This window comes from Priapulus caudatus, unplaced genomic scaffold (genome assembly GCF_000485595.1).
Source record: "Priapulus caudatus unplaced genomic scaffold, Priapulus_caudatus-5.0.1 Scaffold219, whole genome shotgun sequence".
NCBI lineage: Eukaryota > Metazoa > Priapulida > Priapulimorpha > Priapulimorphida > Priapulidae > Priapulus > Priapulus caudatus.
In genome coordinates, this window is record NW_014577280.1 from 217,132 (window position 1) to 238,796 (window position 21,665).

The 21,665-nt window shown below is 42.0% G+C and overlaps 1 protein-coding gene across 1 annotated transcript; it reads left to right on the plus strand.

The window, feature by feature from the left end:
- Window positions 1–3,081: 3,081 nt before the first annotated feature.
- Window positions 3,082–17,011, plus strand: LOC106807511 (negative elongation factor A-like). Its single transcript, XM_014809856.1, has 11 exons — window positions 3,082–3,291; window positions 4,702–4,873; window positions 5,436–5,690; window positions 6,168–6,295; window positions 7,564–7,624; window positions 7,946–8,043; window positions 8,377–8,488; window positions 8,974–9,140; window positions 9,601–9,876; window positions 12,557–12,656; window positions 13,140–17,011. Exons 1-11 carry the CDS (start codon window positions 3,082–3,084, stop codon window positions 13,322–13,324), a joined length of 1,764 nt encoding a protein of 587 aa, XP_014665342.1. The 3' UTR covers window positions 13,325–17,011.
- Window positions 17,012–21,665: the final 4,654 nt, after the last annotated feature.

Genomic DNA, 21,665 nt, shown 5'->3' on the forward strand with positions numbered 1-21,665 from the left:
AGAGAGAGAGAGAGAGAGAGAGAGAGAGAGAGAGAGAGAGAGAGAGAGAGAGAGAGAGAGAGAGAGAAAAAGGATTGACTGATCATCATAACACTACGCATCTCAATCGTTTTTAAAATGTGCCATAATCGTGTTATTTATCAAATGAGTTTCGTTTGTAATGCAAAATATCAAGAGCGTATTAAGAAGGTTCTTCTTAGTTCTTTCCTCTTGAAATTATCCATGCACGGTTGTCAGATGTATACGTATGTGTGATCGTCTGGTTAAGTCTAATAGTTTTTACAGTGTGTTTCTTCTTTCCGCCATTAAGATAAGAATAACGTCTGCATATTTTTCAATTCACTATGTAGATAACTATCAAAGCGTACATTATGAACAAGTAATAAGCACATTAATACATTGTGCAGCTAGATAATTGTCTAAGATTAAACACAAAAAGTAGCAAGGTCTAAAACTTATTTACATTGTGGACCATGTGAAGTACATGTTATTATTTTACATAGTCAAGCCGCCCAAAATACCGGCATCCGTAGCGCCAACAAAAGTACACGCTACACTCAGTCCTTTATAAATTTTGGCATTGTCTATACTAGTGGCTCTTAATCTTTTTTAAGTGATAGACGCTTTTGAGAATCTGGTGAAAACTACGGACCCCTCCACAGAAAAATGCACATAAGCACATAAATACAAAATTTTTATGCGCATGGTTCACGGACCCCCTGAAGCCTATCCGCGGACCCCAAAAGGTTAAAGAACCCCTGGTCTACACAGTCTTCAAATTTAGCCGGGCGTCCGACGCCCGATACGTGTAGAAATCTCGGCGGGCATGTAAACATTGCAAACTCACTTTCCCGACGAGCTCCTGCTTTAAAAACGCATAAACTATAGTACAACTGACCAGGTTTTTAATTTAAAATCACAAAATGTTAACACCGGAAACGAACCCGTATTGTCGTCCTCTAATACGATGTCAGCAGTTTATGTGCGTGGCGTGTGCGGTGGTTCCTGCCTCGTATGCTTCTGTCTGTAGTCAATATAGAGTGTGTCATTCATAAGCGCCGAAGCCACAAAACTCATAGATCCACTTAAAATGAGGACTGATCTCATGTTGCCAGTGTAGTCATACAGAACGCCTACAGGAACACAAAAGCCAGTAATGGGTTAGTGCAGAAGTCGTACCAGCGTCAGATTTTAGAAAAGCATTTACACTCGGGAATTTATCTCTACTTAAAGAAGGCGTAGAATCGCAGTGGTAGTGGCCTGCTAACTTGAAGCAGCCTACCTTAATTAGTCTGTATCAGAGGTTCTAAATGTGCCAATCTCTGCATATACGGTCAGACATAATTAGGAACGCTAATGGAACTGACAGATCTATGACACCAGTGCCGTTATTTCGACACACTTACCAGCGGATACTGGCCCAGTGAATGCTCCTACGCCACATAGGAGCGAGTAGATTGGCTGGGCGATTTGTAGATGCGCAACCCCGATCAGGTCTATTAGTATCGTTGTATTCAAACTTGATTTGATCCCTATGCAACATCCGTCCAGCACACAGAAAAGTGCGAACATCCACAGCTCCCTTGCAAGCAGAAACAAGAGGTAAAAATGTGCACCTGCCAGCATTGCGAGCCCAAAGACCAGCTGGCGTGGGAACCACTGCCTGTCACAGTGTCACCTATGGCTGCGACAAGGAACGTGATGAGTGTCTGGCTTACGTGGAACATGCTCTGTATCTGGGCAGCGCGCGTGCTGCTAAAGCCAAATGACGTGACGTATAGAACGAAGAACGTGGCAATTATATTCAGACTGAACGCGTTCACGATGCTACTCAGGCAGTCAACTACGTATTTGATCACGTTGACAACGCGCGCAAACCTGTGCTGCTGCGACGACTCTTCAGCTCTTCTTTTGCAGCCTTTGGTATGTCGCGGAAAAGCGCGCCAGCTGCTACTGTTTGTAGATAGATGCCACCTGGAATGATGAGTGTGCCATGCAAATACAATCCATAGAAAACCAAAAATTAAAGACGATAATAAGAAAAGATGGGATGCTAAGACACAATCCGTATAGTGGCTCAGTGTGATGTCTGTACCAGTGTATAGCCCGCACTTGGCAAATCAACATTGGGAATTATATGTCTCCAGTTGGTCTGCTAATATGGTGATACAAACTGGACTGCTCATTGATTTTGCTGGCCATGAAACAGATGATTTTCGAAGATGTGTTTGTGGCAATTAACATGAGTTATTGGCATCAATTCGCATGAGGGAACCCCGAATATATCAAATCATGTAATGTTAATGTTCATCTTATATTAAAAGGTTGGTAAAAAGACAACAAAATCCGTGTAAGGGTGTGACAGATATTATTTCAACTTCAAGAACCAAAGCATGCCTTCTCAAATAAAAGTTTACCTGGTCAGGTAGCCTGCCCACTAGATGTTCATGTTTCCTTCTTAAAACGCTCTTGAAAATATGATTCTTTATCAAACCGCGTGTGATATAACATATAATTCATTAGTCCAGGCTGAGAACACCAACAAACATTCATCAATGTGTATAGAACTGAATTGTAAAATATTTCAAGTATATATATACGAGACAAATATATATAAAACTAGAGCACTCGGAGAGCGCAGACCTCCGCCAAGGCAGCTCAATTCTCTCACTGTGAAAAATTTTATTAATTAATTAGCCCATTTCTGACCTATCATGAAAATTTTATGACAATCCATCCATAACTTTTTCAGTTAGGCTGTACACAAACAAATCCACAAACCAACAAACACACGCCGAACAAACACACGCTGGTGAAAACATAACCTCATGCCAACCCCTTGGCGGAGGTAATAGCTTAGGCTTTGCGACGATGATGATGGTGACCGAAATTATAAATTATTTTACGACACCAGGTGAGAATTGTACAGCTTTTATATCTAAAATATTTATTTTTATTCACTAATGTAATATATATATATGTGAATTTGGTTTGTTCCGTAAAGTTCCGTTTGATCAACACTTAACATACAAGTTACTCTAACAATCACCAGATGGCGCGCGAACACAGGGAGTTTCAAAGATGTCGTCAGTCGCAGAGAGTGATACATCGTTGTGGCTTCATAACAAACTTGGTTCTACCGATGACCTGTGGTCTGCGCAAACTATATGTTCTCAACTAAGACAGGAAATATTAAGGAATGCTCACAGTTGTTTTCAAGATTTGCAGTCGCACGTAAAACTAAAATTCCTGCTATCGTTTTTACATCTTCCGAGACGGCACATCGAACAGGTATATCTATCAACACAACACTAACAGTACCATCATATTTAATGCGTACATTAATATACGGTTATTACTGGGTGTGTATTAAAACAGCAAAACGCTCCTATCGATACTCACGTTATTTCGCGGCGTACATACCTACCGGCTACTGATGGTTATGTGGCTACACCGTATAAACACATTGTTTAGGCTCGCTTAATTTTTTATTTTTTTTATTTATTTATTTAGGCAATTATCCATCATATACAATACATAGCATACTTTTACAATAAAATTCTGAATTCATAAAATCGGATAACTACCAAGGATATATACACAAAAAGCATACTACTAGCACATTTATTTACATTGTGGCAGGGGTCGAAATTAGCGGTATCCCGATATCCGCAGGATAGTAGATTCTTGTGTTGGATACCAGATTTGGATGCCTGGTATCCCGCCGAGATAGTAAAAAAAAATCGTCAAAATCAGGATAGTGGTTTTTGATTTATCAACTTTATACGGCAGCGCATCTGAGTGAGTGCGCACGATCTGAGCGGGCTCAGGCACCCTTACTATGCCACACTAGCGTTATACAGCAGGCATAGCATATTTGTAAGCGTGGCCGATGTTGATCATAAATGTGATGTGTATACATTGTGTATCAAGCGAACCAGACAATGCGTTGAGACAATACGTCTGCAGTGTACTTGTCTGTGCATATCTGTGAATCTGTTTTCATGTTTTTATATAATAATTACATTACATATTAATAATTTTTAAATGCTATTATTGCATATTTCAAGATTTTGGATACCTACATTGTTGAAATTACTATCCAAAAAATGGGATACCAGATTTCAATACCTGGTATCCCGAATGGATACCATAATAAAAATCTAATTTCAACCCCTGTTGTGGTCCTTGTTTTGCTATGCCTTGAATCTAACAATTACACTACTATCCGCACTAACTATTGAAATATACAAATTTGTAGTTTTAACCGGTCATACAATGGTACATTCTCATAAGATGATACAAACTTTTCTTATGCATAATTTCAACCGAATTCTTTTAGCAAAAATCATACTCCTCTGTCTCTAATGTTTCTACCTTTTCCATCAGACATTTCTTAACACTATACTTAAAACTGGAATAAACAGAATTTGTCCTAACTTGCTCTAGTAGAGAGTTCCAAGCTTCAATTGCAGTATAAGTAAAAGAGTTTTTCCTTCTGCTTCCCACCCTCGGTTTAAAAATAGACATCTCACCTTCCCTTGTATTGAAACTATGGACTTCTGACGTTAACACTTACTGTTAGTACAGTCACACCACCAAATGAGTATAAATCGCAAATTATTAATTTAGCATCATAAAAACATGCGATGTGCATTCACAATATATAAATTTATGCAATTTTTTCAAATTCTTTTTCAGTGGAAAAGTGAACTTGATGAGATTGTAGAGATGGCTGTAGGCGATTCAGACCAATGGGTATCAGTTCTCGGAGAACTACTGAAAACCTTTGCCTCGACTGGGACTGTAAACCTAGATATTGAGGAAAATTCTCACCTGTTCGCTGAAGTCACTACTGAACTGAAGAAACTGTGTATGCCAGCTTTCTCTTTCCTCATATTCTTACAGTGCTATTTAGATGTATTGGTTCTGGAGACATGTTTTTATTTACCTTGTGATACAGTATACAGTAACACATATATACAGTATATTTGGCAATGAAGCAAAATCATCAATATAAAAGCGAGGTATAAATATGAACTTAATTTCGATATAAGTGTGTAATAATTAATTAATATATTTATTCTTTATCTTTAGTTGTTTGTTAGTATCTAGATTTAGTAACATTTTTCAAAATGGTCTGTTTGGATTTCATACAGAATTTAATGCTAACATATGCATGCAAATTTGAATATAACTGTAACTGTCATATAAGGTTCTGTAAAGCTTGCATATATATATTACATATATATATATATATATATATTGATTTATACATGACCCTTTCATAAATTACATGGTTGTACAGAAATCACGACAGCGAAAATACGGAAGGCCCCCCCATCCGCATTTTCAGCATGTTACCCAAATGTACCGATAATAGCGACAAAAAAATAATGCGCGCCCCCGAACGAGCGTCGTTTTTCTCGTTCTAGGTAAGCGGTCGAGCGACTCGGGCATGCTGCCGCTCGAGTGCCTCGTCCTCAACAAGACCGCCCTGACCGCCGCCGTCGGTCAGCTGCCGCAGACCGACAAGCACTTTGCGCTGAAGAGGAAGCCCAAGTCGGCGGCGCTGCGGGCCGAGCTGCTGCAAAAGTCGTCTGAGGCGTTAACGAGCACAAAGAAGAACGCGCCGAGCACGGTGCCGATACGCTCGCGCTCCTCCCTCACGAAGAAACTAGACACGAGCGGTGAGCAACAAGGGGCTGGAGGTAGAGAAGGGAAAGGGAAGGAGTAAGGGAGAGAAGGGAAAGGAGAAAGGGGGAGAGGGAAGAAGAAAGGGAGAGGGGAAAGGGATGGATAGAGAGAAAGGGAAGGAGGAAGGGGAGGGGGAGAGGGATGGATAGAGAGAAAGGGAGAGAGGAAGAGCACGGCGAGCATGGTGCAAATCCGCTCGCGTTCCTTCCTCATGAAGAAACTGGACATGAGCAGTATGAACGAGGAACGTGGAAAGAGGGCGGTAGAGGAGGGAAAGGGAAGCAGAAACAGAGATGGAGAAGAAAGAGAGGTGCTGGTAGAGGAGGGAAAGGGAAGCAGAGAGAGGGAGAAAAAGAGAGGCGATATTGTCTTTTTGAACTTGATAGATCAATGTAGATGGCAGCACAGTGCCATGCTGTTAAGAGTTTGTGCTAGTCACATTGGTGTGTAACTTCACCGCATTATTTCAGCTCCACTGAAGGGCCTTCCAAGTCGAGTACCAATAGGTGGGTTCCGGTCTGGCACGCAGCTGAGCACAGTGGGAAGGTCGTCAATTGGGGGTGTCTCGGCAGCTGGAAGGAAGGAGGGAGGAATCAAGGTAGTTTAATCACCTGAAATTAGCCTCGAATGTGCAGTGCAGTGTTGTTGTGGCAGTTTGTGTTAAATTGTAAAGGATTGGTTGTTGCAACATGCAGTAGCTCTGATTGTCCATATGATCACAGCACTTCGTCTTTCCATGTATCTAGGCTATGAATACAGCAATACCTTGATCACTCAATTGAAACAGGGGCTGAAAATAGTGGTTTTTGCTCGCAGGTCCGGGACTTTTCAGCAATAATTTTGGAATGTCCGATGAAAGATTTGGAAGGTCCAAATATGTAATGTTTGTTTGGCTAATAGATCGTTTGGTAACAGTGGGTCCGTTTTCTGATATAAAACTAAACTTAAACAAACTCATGTTTGCCCTTGTTTGATACAATACATGCGTTGTGTGCAGGCATTCCAAGTTACTTGCATGAGCAACGTGCCAACGAGTTACTTCTGGTATGATGAAACTGCACGCGCATCTGCCTTAACTTCCGTTATAAACAACCATGCTACTAACGTGGCAGCATACGCTGTCAGTACGTTTAATTTCGATCAGATTTTCGGTAAATTTGACTTATTCTTGGTATGTTTCATTGTGAATATTAAATATGATACTAGATGTCGACAGTGACCAAAAATCGATGTACTTTCGCTTTATTTCTTCACAATCTGCAATGGTTTAAGGATGTTTTATTTGATGAAAGTGGAGTACTGTAAATTATTGTTAGGTCCGATGGACTTTCTGCTTGGAAATTGCGAAGGTCCTAGCATGAAATCGGGAGGTCCCGGACCTCTGACTTGCCCTATTTTCAGCCCCTGTGAAAGCTTGTTAGATGTGCCTGAATTTAGCACTTATGCTGTATGTGTGACACATGTAGTATTAGTGTACTGTATAAGCCGTATTTTTCGTCTACAGACATTTTCGCAAATTCAGACTTGACAGACATCTTCGCGAGTGGTTAATTTAGCGGTCGGTGAATTATGAACTATTCGGTATTATTCGTTATGCATTATTCGCGTGTTGTTATTTTTGCGGTTGGGAACGCGTTCAAGAAATTCGTAAAAATTAAACCACCGTGAAATATACAGCTTATACAGTAATTTGGCCTGTAGTAGAATTTATGCAAATTTTAATGTAGATATATTGCTGTTGCGTTATACATTTGTTAAATCGACCTCAAGGTGATAAACCTGTCCAACTGTTTAAATTTGGCACAGTCCTGAACGGTTCTAACATTTTCTCGTGTAATAATATTTGAATGTACTTGTAACTTGTAGCTGCTAGACATCACTGAGCAACCTCTAGGTGGTCGTCACGCGAAGAAACGGCGTGTCCAAGGTAATACTTAACTACTAGGATATGTTGTATCTAGAAGTATCGTGTCAGTGACCCAAGAATCTCAATTCCTACTTGGTTTCTACACGAGGATTGTCACATTTGTTTTCTACATTCTTTGACGTGTAAGTCATTCACGAGAGTATCTCGAATTTAAACGGCGGTGTATAGTATCCATCATTTACTTGTTGGCGTTAGCAAGAAATCAGTGCGTTCATGTCAAAGGTAATTCATGTTACGTAGGTGCCCGTGTGGTGAAGTTGAAACAGTTGTATCTTAGACTAGCGGGCCTGGTCGTACCTAACAGTTGTAATTTTTTTACAGAGGAGACGAAGCCGCCGCCGCCTAAGGAAGAAGATACGTCACAGACGGCAACGCCAGACTACGCAGTCGGCCTAATACCCCCTGCTAGCATTCCACAGGTAGCTTCGCATTTACTCCTACATGTATGTTGTGTGCTATTTCATCTATGTGCAGTCTTCCATGCGTACTTGTAGTGTATGGCTTCCGTGCTACAAGCATATTAGTAGGTAATCGTAAGGCCAATTTTGTAATACCCACACAGTACTTGCCGTACAGTAGCTGTTTTTACTTTTATGCATCTGGAAACTTGTTTGTATCTGCCTCTTTAAATCTACCTGCATTCAATAATAATTATCTAAACAATCTTAGTTTGCATGTGAATGATGAGCACTGTGAGTGTGACAGCTGCCGTGCATTTAACAGTATTTTCGTATATCTATCACACTCCATAGAAACCTCTTGAGCTGGTCTCGGTATCTGCATCTACAGCTGTGTCATCTGCTACTGTCCCCGAGTACGTGCCCAGTCGAACTGCCATCATCACAACCAGCCAACAAGTGTCAGGTGAATTTAACTCTACACGTTGAAAGGGACCACATACCAGTAGGCTCCTGACTGCTTTGCTTGGGCATTCTCAACGATACTTTTACTGTGATGTGCAGCGTTCGATCGATATATATATTTGTATTTTGATGATGCATCGTTGTTAGTTCGTACTGGCCACATGACACTGCTGGTTATTGACCAAGATGATATCAGATGGCTGAGAATGAAATTGTATGAAGGTTTGATTTTGCATGTATCTGTTTATGATGTCATATCAAGAGTTTGAGAACACAAAGGCTATTTGGCTAAGAAATTTCTCCCACACATCCCAAATAAACCAAATCTTCTAGTGTTTACTTTCTAGAACGATAACCCTTTAACATGTCTTTCACCATTTGCTTTTGTGTCCCTGTCGCTACGGTTGCGCTCTCACGGGCGAGTTGACAATGTTGCCATGCATTAGTTTCGGTCTAACTAAGGCTGCCACTTGTTTTGGCGCGCAGCTCTGCCATCGACGGCTCAGGCGCGCGAGAACCTGCAGCAGGTGCTCAGCAACCAGAGTCAGAACTCGTTCGTGGCGACCATCGGTCCGTCGGCCAACAGTATTCGCAGCCTCGTGCAGCAGCACACGTCGCGTGCCACTACGCCGCAGCCGCCGGTGACACAGCAGGTAAGTGCACGCTGCTGAGGTGCACACGGGTGGTTTTGGGTTGAGAGGCGTGTGGCGCGGTCAGCGATAGCATGCGTGGGAGCGCGTGTTGTGTTACGGCGATGGCAATGTGGTGGGTTGGGGTGCGGAGGCACTGTGGAGATAGAGATTGGGTGGGTGAGTGTGTGGGAGGATGTGTGCAGGTAGAACTGGCATGTGGGAGAGCATGGTGGCGATGTGGTGGGGGTGCGGAGCGGTTGTGGTGATTGGGGATGGGTGAGTGTATGGTTGTGGGGGATGGGTGAGTGTATGGTTGTGGGGGATGGGTGAGTGTATGGTTGTGGGGGATGGACGGGGTGTGGTTGGAAGTATGATTGCGTTATGGCAGTGGCAATGGGGTAGGTGCATGTTCGTGATGTCCGCAGCTTGGTGCTTCTATCGTGTATTGCCGAGAGTGTGACTGTGGGTCATCTGCTTTCAGGTGAGGGTGATTCGAGCTCAGGCTCTTCCCCAGACTCAGCTGCCTGCTGAACAGCAACCACAGACACAAGCCGCTGAGCCAAAACCGCAGGCGACGCCAGTGTACCAGCAGCGGCCGGTCGCGCCGCTACCAGCGACCCAGCCACAGCCTAACGTCATAGTGCAGGCCCCAATACAACAGCAACCAAAACAACAGCAACCACAGCAGCAGCCACAGCAGCAGCAACAACAGCAGCAGCCACAGTCGGCTCCGCAGAAGAAGGGACTATCTTTGACGGTAAATGGCTGTGTTACAGCATGGTTCGCACAGTCCTTGAAAAGTCCTTGAATTTGAGGGGAGTCCTTGAAAAGTACTTGAATTTAGTAAATGTTGATTTTGTGCTTGAAACACCTTGAATTTCATGAAAATGTCCTGAATCTAGAAAGAATCCTTGCCTTAATAACAAGAAATTTTGTACATCAAGTAATGCAAACCTCAATAAAAATGCGTTAAAATGAGCTAAAAGCTAAAGAACACGATAGACAGTTAAATGATGATCACAAAATAACAGTAAGCAGTAATCAACTTGTTGTAGAAAGTGAATGTGTTTTGAAGGGTTTTATTAATAGTGATCCATTTAATTTTTCGAGGTGAACAGTGATTAAGAATGGGTTATTATTAAATTAACCAGGTAAATTTTGATTCTGATTATGAATCCGCAAAAATGTCGCGATAAAATATCCTTTAATTCTGATAAAATGTCCTTGAAGAAAAGTCCCTTTAAAAGTCCCGCTATGAACAAATTTTCTGTTTTCCTGATATGCGAAACCATGTACAGGATTTTTGCGCAGCAGGTCAAATGCGGCTGTTACGAAACACGCAGCAGTGGAAAAGTTCGAAATGTGACGCGTCGGATCTCCCCCCCAATATGCCGAAGGCCGCTAATCTTCCAATAATCCGTATTCGTAATGGTTACACTGTAATCAATGGAATGAAACATGCCGAGCAGACTTATTAGGCCTTCCTGAGGCCGGATTCATCAACGTTGCATAAAGTGTATTGCGTACACCGATTCTACGAAGTACGTACGCAACAGAAGCCGTAGGTGCGATCATCAAACAGCAAGCGTAGTCACTTCGTATTAGCAAATGATGACTGAATTCAGTGATAAATCCACTACGTCCATCCAGTGGACTACTGGCTTGTTGAAAGGCGGCCTAGCATACAAACCAATCAACAACTGAGTGAGAACATTATAACCAATACGAACCAGAACCTGAGGCCTCTCTTGTCTTTAAACATCATGCTCGTCTAGCTCTCTGTCTTACGAGGAGTGCTGGGGGATGTGATAGTGTCCGCCATTTTGTTTGCATGATTGCGTTCACACTCCATGAAAGCACGACGACGGTACACGTGCCGTGCGTACGTGCATGTGCACGTGTGCCTGCGATGTGTGCAAACGACACGCGTGTGCGTGTCGTGTCACGTACACCTCGGCGTGCGTGTGTACGATACATCGGGCGTGCCGTGACGTCGTTGCACGTCACGTCATGTTACACACGGCGTGCGTGTGCACGTACACGTGGCGTGAGTGCCGTGCTGAGCGTGCATGTGCACGCGTAATGTCGTGCGTGTGTGTCACGTAACACGTGCACGTGCGATGCATGACGTGTGCACGTAACAACGTGCGTGCGTGCATGCGGGCACGACAAGAAGTACGTGCGTGCCTTGCATCGCGTGTGCACTGACTGCGGTGCGTGCAATGCTGTGCACGACACGCGCGTGCGGCGTTGCATGTACACGTGCGTGCGTGGTTGCACCTACACTACGTGCGTGATGCACGTACACGACGTGCGTGCGTGCGATTTAGTACTACACGGGTCGTGCGTGCGTTAGTACGACGTGCGCATGCGTGCATGCGGCACGTGTGCGTGAACGATCGTGTGGTACGTACACGGGCGTGCGTCGTGTGCACGTACAACCGTCTTGGCGTGCTGGTGACACAGTGTAGCTGGCGTGACGTGTGCAGCGTACAGCGTGCGTGGCGTGTCGTTCACAGACACGTGCGAGCGTGCGTGTCACGACACGAGAGATTGCGCGCGTGACGTGTACGACACGTGCGTCGCGCGGTGCACGTAACAAGGCGTGCGTGAGCGTGCATGAGTACACGTGATCCGATGCTGTGCTGTGCATCTACACGTGAGGCTTGTCCACGTACACGGGCGTGCGTGCGTGTGCACGTACACGTGCGTGCGTGCGTGTGTACGTACACGGGCGTGCGTGCGTGTGCACGTACACGTGCGTGCGTGCGTGTGTACGTACACGGGCGTGCGTGCGTGTGCACGTAGGCGTGCGTGCGTGTACACGTACACGTGCGTGCGCGTACACGCGCGTGCGTGTGCACGTACACGTGCGTGCGTGTGCACGTACACGGCTAACTACGAACTCGCTTATAACGAAAACAATGCCAAGCTATGACAAAAGAAGCGTCAAAGGCGCCGTCTGTCTGTGTAGTATGGTAATTATTTATTTATTTTTAGTTGAGTAGTAATTTTATGTTTTCTCAATAAAAAAATGCAGGCTGCGGTATGCTGGAAACACCTGCGGAAATTTCGAGGGGTTTACGGCACCTCGTCAGCTTGTGTAGAGTTACGCAAAGGTTTACGTAAATTTTAGCTTGATGAATCGCACCTAAAACGGCCTCGCTTGCGTACGCGAAATCGTACGCAAATTTACTAAATAGCTGCGTTGATGAATCGCAACTAAGCAACGTCGATTGCGTACACAAGATTTACGCAAAAATGTTTTGCGTACGCAGCTTGATGAATCTACCCCTGGCATTCTTCGCCTTCTTGTTTTGCTGTATAAATGTTTGGGGTTGCATATTTAATAAGGAAGTGGCTCTGTTAGTGGTATCTAGACTCTACAATACACATCTATCTAATGATTGTGCACCTTTGTGTGTTATATACTGCAGAGAGAACAAATGTTGGAGGCACAGGAAATGTTCAGGCGATCAAATAAGGTTACAAGACCAGAGAAGGCTTTGATTCTTGGTTTCATGGCTGGAAGCAGGGGTAAGTGGTCGTTGTGAAAGCTGATAATTAATCACCATGTAGAGAGAATTTCAATCAGACTTTGGACTACTAGTATCGCTGAGTCTGCATTTTGCTTACATTTTTTCTTTTAATTTGTTTCTTGTACCACTACTGTTGTTATGGTTTATATTGTAATATAATCGTAACAGTATTGCTAATGGCAATCAAAATTTTTATAATTTTTATGTAACGTTATACATAATTTTCGTTACACATGAATTCAATAGTTTATATATAATATTGTTATTACTAATTTTTTAGAGAAATACATAATTTAATAATGGTTAGTGAATAGTATTTAGTTTTAGTATTTAGTAGTAATTATCAGTTTAGTAAGTTAAGTAAATAGTTAAGTAAGTTATTCAGTATTTAGTTTAATAATATTAGTGTTAGTATTAGCAAAAGTCGATGACGAACAATGCTGCCCTCTGGTGAGTCGCACCCGCTCCGCTCTGTTCGCAGAGAACCCGTACCCGCAGCAGGGCGACATTCTCACGATCAAGCTGAGCGAGAACACGGAGACGGTGCAGGCGATCGACGGCGCCTACAAGCCGATGATCGTCGAGATGTACTTCCAGATGAACTACGGCACGGGTGAGTGGAAGCGCATTCAGCAGGTGCGCGAGAACAGCGAGTTCGTGCCGTGACGCGGCGGCGGCGCGCGGACGCCGTGCGTGCGGTGTACGCTTTGTGCCGTGAAACGTGCACGCTACGGTGTACATGTTGTGCTGTGGTGTGCGGATGGTACGAGCATGGTGTACATTTTGTGCCGTGGCATGTAGGTGAGGCACGTACGGCATACAACTCGTGCTGCAGAGTGCAGACGATGCACACGCGGCCTGCGTTTTGTACGCGGCATGCGGACGAGGAGCGTCGGTGTACATTTTGTTCCGTGGCGCGCAGACAAGACAGGCGAGTGAGATGGGAACTAGATAGGTGCGATACAGGTGTACATTTTACTCGATTTGAGTACGCACGAGGTGTTTGGTTTTTGTATAGAGATGTGGAGAGCTAATGTCAGAGATATCTGCTGGAGAGATCACTTTGGCCCTTGTTAATAACAGACACTAGGCTAGATTTCTGCTTGTATAGAGAGAGATATCAGAAATGAGAGGCAGATAGTTGCTGTTAGGAACCTCTGACGTCATGGTGATGGTGGTGATCTCTGGTGGAAAGGTCGCGTCACAGGCTGCTAACAGATGTATGTAAGCAAGAGTCCATAATAGAACATTTTAATAGAATCTATTTTCTATTATTAGACTCTTGATGTAAGTTATTGTTGCAGAGCGTCAATTTTCTGGCGTTTTATCCAGGTAGAACATATCTACTATTTCGGATGTTTCCCAATTACTGACGCGGGAAAAACCATGTTGCACTTGTTCGTTCATGCATCCAAGATGTTGCCAGTACTTCCTGATGCGAATATAGTCTCAATCGACTAGGAATGCGTTTCAATCAGTAGATTCGATCAGTTTTTTACATTTAGCGCACGCTTTATCATCATTTTTTGATCGTGCTCCCGCTCTGATTACTTTTGCTGGTCAAGTTGTTATCGTTATTATTGATGTGGTGCTGGTCCAACGTATGTGCAGTTGTGAGCGTGGATATCAAGACCAGCTCAGTGTCAGTGTACGTGCTTGTAGCACTGCTAACCAGTGTGTGTCGTCACCATGCGTCACCTAATCTGTGGCTGTAAATTGAGCAGGTATTCGTCCAGGTAGATAGGCGATAGATAGGTCACTCGCGCGCGCGTGTGTGCGTGTATGTACCTAAGCTGTGGCATGTGTCCAGTGTAGCATGCTATACATCCTCCCTATGGCAAACACCCCCCCCCCACACACACACCACACAAACCCACCACGGTGTGCAGGGTCAGTAAAGGTCATATCCGAGTCACTGTTACGATGCGCCCTGCTAGACATGTCCGTGCTCATGCACAATGTTGAAGGGGGGGACGTTTGCTATTGTGGGGCCGGCTGTATAGTGTATACCATGCTACGCCAGTGGGCAGGCACCTGTCAGCGTGGTTTTTACCTCATGCCGCGACGTTATGCTCGTGATTGTGAAAATAGCGCTAAAACGCGACCAAATCCACTATCAAAATCGTCTGGATTTCTTTAAACTACCTGTATGTACAAAATTTGATTCGGCTCCCTTCCCACAATTAAAAATCGGGGTTTTCTTTGATGTTCAGGTTAGATTAAAAATACAGCGCGATAAAAAAATCCACGTGGCTTTTCAAACGTTGACAGGTGTGCAGCCGTGGTGTGCACTTGCTGGTATTATAACTCGTCATATAACTGGTAATGTTTTGCTAGTTTGTGCTCTCAAATGCTGCTCACTAGTCTAAATGCGCTCACGCATCGCGCTTGTTGGACTCTGTTTCACTTCTGCGAAGGCTTTTTGACATTAGCAGGGGTTAATAATGACAGATTTGTCATTATTAACCCCTGATAGTAGTAAAGTACCTTTAATAGAGCATCACATTAGAATTCTCTGTCATGTGATATCGCGTGACATTTTGATCAGTAGCAATTCTTCATCGTAAGCGGTTTGTACTGTACCCGCTATGAAGTGTTATTTTATGTACCTGGATGCAAATATTATCAGGGATGAATAATGACAAATTTGTCATTATTATCTACTCCTGATATTATCTATATCCTAACTAGAGATTTATATAAAAGAAGGTTCGAAAAGCTTTATGGTGAATGAGCGCTAAACAGTATATATGATAGAAACACAGGTTATATTGTAAATATTATTTTGATCAGGCACTCAAATGTACTGCTACTATACGTTGTAGAGGTTTCATAAGTTTTTACATTTACGTGTAAAATTTGTTGAATATGTAGTGAGTTTCGTGGGTCCTGCATGGAATCCAATCCAAATTTCTTGGAGAATTACAGTCAGATATACGTGGAAGTGTGTTAGGCAAAGAAGTTGTTTTTTAGTAAAAAAAAGAGTGAACAAAAACAAAGGAATGGACAAGGCTTAATTATTGGAAATCCAACATCAGCTAGCCTTGGTCTACCTTGGATTTATTACATTCAATCTCAATTTGCTTTTATTCACTACTTGTATTATAATAAGTTGGTCATGTTGTTAGACATGTCTTCCTAAATCATTATATTGATTGTTGTCATGTTTTGGTGTAAAATCCTAAATCCTACGCTAGAGGTGAATTCGCCCACATCTTACTCATGATTTCATGCAAACAGATGAATTTTAGTTATTTACTGATCAGTAATTATTGGGTCATTCGTACTGCTCTGTGTAAGGTTTATGGTTTTTAGGTTTTCCTAAGAAGTATCCCCCCCCCTCCCCACGATCTATAACTCCCAAACGAAAATTTGGGTGGTTGCCATCTATGTTGGTAATTATGAGGAAATCCAAAACAAGGAAGCATGGGCGTGAATTAATTTTGTGAAGTAGTGATTTCATATAAAGGTGCTAACCTCATGTTAATGCGGTTTTAACCATTCCTTTATTGATTGACGCTAGGTTGGTCATCTAAATCGCACCTTGATATATTGAAAAAGTGAATGTAACACTGTAACAAGGTAATGTTGTGGAGAGTGAATGAATACTACCATGAAAACATGTATAGAATTTCTGTATACACGAATATATAATATGTATAGACGGTATTGAATATTCTGTACATATATTCATGATACTATTTGTACAGAGGAAATTAAGGCTGTCATTGTGCACAGTCTGACGTCGTGCTGTTTTCAACGATGGGCTGTTTTGTCGTCTGCGTTTTGTGCTATGTCGGAGTGACTTATCGTCAGTGTGTGCGCCACTCTCTTCTGGGTCTGCGTGTTGTAAATGAATCTCTGAACGACGTCTATTTTTCTTGTATTAGTACGTGGGTAGAAAATTCTATTACCGCAGACTCGGTGCTATTTCTAGAATCTATTCTCGGTTTCTTTTTCGCACCCAGCTGTGGCTAATCGAGTTTTGCCCCCCCCCCCCCACCCACCCACCATCTCCATTTACCGGAAATTTTGTAATGTGCTAGCAGCCGTCACTTTGAACTGTTGTGCAGCAGCCGATTTTTTAATTCCAGCTTGCACTCCTTTCGACGTCATCTTCACCAAAATCACATTTCGTTTGTTTTACCTCTGTTGATCATAGATCATAGATAGAAGCTAGATCATAGATGTACATTGAATGCACTCCAGGCGATGGGGGTGGATTCTATAGAAAAACTGTTCCCTAACCTATTAGGGTGAGGGTCAATGAAGCCTTATTTCAATCATGTTTAGATGATGTCTCGATATTTTTTCAATATGTCGTGGGTCTGCGCAATAAATGATTTATATGAACCTCTGTTATCTTTACTTGTACAGATTTGCTTCGCAGGGTTGCAAGTATTGACGGTTCGGGTCGGTTTATTATCATAACGTAGGAATAGTCATTCGAATACAGCTCGGTTACATGCCTAGATAAGCTGCCATCACCATCGCGAAGATCGACCGCGTGTACAACAGGAAAAATCCCGGTCGCAGATCCCCGAGTAAATGCTTGTTATATCCACGTTCACCTTATATGGATGGGTTTGGGGAAGGGGGAGGGGGGGGTCTGATGCGTGTCAGACAGATGTTCAACTCTGTCAGTCATATCCTGCAGTGTGTCTTATTGCGAGAAGCAATCACGTACGCTCGTCGGATGCTGGGGGGGGGGAAGCTTATTGATCATTGCGACTACACATTTACGTAAAAAAACGTGGTGCGCGTATGTGTGTGTGTGTGTGTGTGTGGGGGGGGGGGGTTGATTATCGCTAGTTGTCAAATTGAATAGAGTTCATGTGATTTTTCTTCTGGCTAGCTGCTTATTTCGATATTTTCTGTTGTGGTGTTTCGAATGGTGGTTTCCATCCCGATCATTGTACTCCTGTATTCGCCTATCCTTCATATCCCTCTCCTTCAACCCTCTCTCCCCTGATCCACCACCTTCTCTCGTGGTGTCTTTCTCACGCACATCAACTCGACCCTGCTTCCTCGCTCACTTATTCGAATGCTCTCTGCTGCCTTGTTTTGCGTCCTCACTACAACTACCTTCTCTAACCTCACCGGTTCAGTCGTTATCAGCACACCGAACCTATTTCCCTGGTCATAGCAAGCAAATTCTGAAGAAAAAAAACATGAAAACATTCTTATTTTGAAGTTTTTATTTGAAAGTACTTTGAGCTGTGTTCGCTGAAGGGAGTACCAGTATCAGATTGCTATTTTTGATTAAAAAAAACGAACAAAAAGAGCACTCGTCTTTAGTATATTTCCATACACACATTACGTGATCAGACGATTGTAAAACTAATAAATGTATTGTGCTTCATCGACAAAAGTATTTATAGTGTAGTTGTAGTATTAACATCACCTTGTATATATATATTCTGTAACATAAGAATTACAGAGATTTCTGTCATGTACATCAAACGAACCGCAGTAATTCACAGAATGGGCGGTGAATGAATTTGTAGCCGGTTCCAAATTTGTCACAACTTAGGCAGAAAATGCGCTGTAATATTTTTGTGCTTATTTTTGTACTGCATATTGGATTTACCCTGTTGTATAGAAAGTATAGTTGTAAGCATGTACCATATACAGGTATGGTTTGGTTGTACAAAGGTTCACGAATGTTTCTTAAATATAGTGTACTCTATATTAAATGAATTAATGTCAACAGTGCGACTGCACTGGGAAATATATATATATATATATATATATATATATATATATATATATATTTATATATGGCTTGTTTTTGTGCTGTTGTTGAATGATGTAATGATATTGGTAATGTGACCTACACTTGCTATTACATTTGTTTAATCATGCACGTACTCCTGATATCTTATCAAATACCAGTATTTTGATTTACGATTACAGATAGCAATATAGCACTGCAGACAAAGAGTATAAAAGCCTAGCAACAATATATTTAGGGTTCCATTCCTTTTCTCGTTCACCCATTTACCGATTTCTCATGAAAGGTGTCTGCCATTGATCTAGCAAATCAGATATTACGTCTTCATAGCTGGTTTCTATTTTTGTGTGTGGCAAGGCATCTTGAAATTGTTTTATTACCGTAATACTCACGTTGAGCTGCTATTGAAGATAGTAAATACAAGCTGTGGTTGGATCCATTCCCAACGATGGGTACAAGGAATTCCAGCAACGGCAATTTTCTGAAAATTTACCTGAGAAATTTGTCAAACCTGTCAAGTCTTTGGCAAATTGCACTGTCATTATCGTTGAATTCTCTCCTACCCCACTCCTGTCATCAAGTATAGTAGGAAATTTGCAGTGTAGTAAAAAAAGTAATATTCTCATTTTCATCACACAAATTTACAAGGAAAAGAACAGCTGAATGATTCTAAGACAATAATCACAGAGCGTCACAAGGCAATTGAATACATTGTGTATTTGTTGTTTGAAATAATTTATAAAGTTTAATAGAACTATCGGGAATACAACAAGCATACACGCTGATATTCCACACTGCTACCTGTTGGTTTCATGCACTCGTTCACGAACACATTTCTATTAAAATTTCATTAAATGTCTATACATGTAATATATTCTAATACTAGATACTTATAGCCAATAATACTTGTGTCAAAAATATTTCAACCACGTAACGACAATTTGCCATCATTTTATCGCATTGTGGTACTATTTTCAAATAAAATGATACAATAAATAAATAGGATACATGCAAGTTTAACTTGACTAACGTGGTTGCAAATTTCGATTGAAAAATGATTTTCCTGTGTTGCAGCAGCACAACTCGTAACCATACATCTTTCAATTCAAATTGATGTTTCTACATTTTATACCAAATTTAATCATGCGCAGCATTGAGGAAGCCGGTGTTTTTCTTTCGCGTGGATGCCTGCACTTTAACTTGTACAATTTCATTAGAGCAAATACATAAATATTGATACAAGTACTGGTCAGAGTTGTACTGTTACGACATAGAATTAATAAATCATTACACACATTGTGAAGGATAGCATAGCTTTCTCCGTGTGTCATGTCTTCTCCATTACTGCAAAAAATTAATAACACCACCGTCGCAAATAATAACTAGCAATGCTTCCTTTGTACAATGTGCTATAAATTGTAAAATTATACAATCACTCGATAGTAGAGAAGTCTTCAAGAATATATTATTATAATTTATGCCAGTAAAACGTGACACTTTCAGAGGCAAGCCATCTCTAGACTTGCATGAAATTTAATATTTTTGAGGTTTGTTTGTTAGGTGCAGGTTTTTATGGAAAACTGTAGACAACAAACATTACCTATTATTAACAGATACATGGATAGATACATAGATAGATATATACGTATGTATTATAATAATTACTTCTACTAAAGTTAGAAATGCTCCGATTTTAGCACACATATATTATACAGCTTATAATTTATTTTATACACTTTACGGTAACATGAGAAATGTACAAAGCTATAGGTTTGGCAAACTATGGTAAATGATAAAACATGCTATTTACTCTTATAGAGAGAATTGCTGGCGATATAAAGAACATACAGCCATCAGCCTGCATAAAGAAATTGCATGCCGAGATCAATGGAAACTAATAACACGAACCTATGCCTAATATATCCGTTCGTGCGAATATTTATAAATCTGTAGTCACAAACACATTGTCCGATCCTACATACATATGCACGCACGCATATGCGTGCACACGCATACATAAACATATATCACACGCAAACGCGTACACCCACACATACATACACACGTATATATATATACATACACACACGAATTACTTCTGATGCAGCGTTCGCAAAAGACACGTTGAAAATAATTGCACCATGCATCCAGTGCACCGTAACATCTTGCTATAGCGGTCTATGAGAAACTACACGGACATGTACGAGAGAGAGATACGTTCCTCGTTCAGCAACACATACACTCTATACAACATTTCACCCTCCCGAACTAAGTTAAGTGGTATTCACCGGCTACCACTGATTTTCCACGTAAGCATTTGTAACCTACCACATTGGCTGTCCATCTTTCGATTTTACTTTTTTAATCTGCGGGTCACAATTCACACACACACACACACACACACACACACACACACACACACACACACACACACACACACACACACACACGACTTCTTTTGTACTCCAGACAAGTGATTAATGTTGGTTCTGTAGCTTTGCATGTACTGGCAGTGCAAGTGGAAGGATTACACTGTAATGGCTGACAATCCGACCTTACAGAGATTTTACAAATATATTCATTATCAAAAGATGTTACAGCTTTGCATCTCAATAGAAGTACAATTTTCGTAAACATTTTCTCACACATGCAGAGACGGTTCGGTTCGTTTTCTTTTCTTACTTGAAATGTTTATGTGTAAATTTGTAAAAAATACCTTCTGGGGTTTCTGTCTCTACAAATCTCGATAGAAACCAGCGCCAAGCACAACTTCCCTATCGGGGACGAGGAGAAATCCACATAATCCAGCCAGCAGGTTACTGACATGCACCTGCGCACAGACATGCTTCCCAACAGCCGCGTTTACACATAGCAAGAAATCCGGTATTTAGCGTTAACACGACGCAAAATGCGCGGTCCAAGAAATACGGTATCTAAACAGATCCGGTATTTGATGTAAATACGCGGCTTCCCAGACCTCGAATAATTTGCCGTGCTTGAGAAATACCGGATCTCTTGGACCGCGCATTTCCTCGTGTGAACGCTAAATACCGGATTTCTGAAGCCGCGTATTTTATAGACTGGTCCGCGATCGACAGTTCCAGTGTAACGGGAGTGGAACTGTCGAGCGCGGACCAGTCTACGTATTTTATCGGCAGTTGGTGCGCATTGCATTGTTTATTTCGCATTGTTCGCTTGATTGTTTAAAGCAGCTCGCAGCTCGCAAATACCGTATTTCTGGAGCCGCGAATCAGCGTGTGAACGCTCGGCCGC

What these genes read in the sequence shown, in the direction of transcription:
- LOC106807511 (XM_014809856.1), top strand. Translation starts at nt 3,082, where the DNA reads ATGTCGTCAGTCGCAGAGAGTGATACATCGTTGTGGCTTCATAACAAA. An exon ending in CCCCTGCTAGCATTCCACAG is followed by an intron (nt 8,044 to 8,376) that starts GTAGCTTCGCAT and finishes CACACTCCATAG; the next exon opens with AAACCTCTTGAGCTGGTCTC. An exon ending in AGCCGCCGGTGACACAGCAG is followed by an intron (nt 9,141 to 9,600) that starts GTAAGTGCACGC and finishes ATCTGCTTTCAG; the next exon opens with GTGAGGGTGATTCGAGCTCA.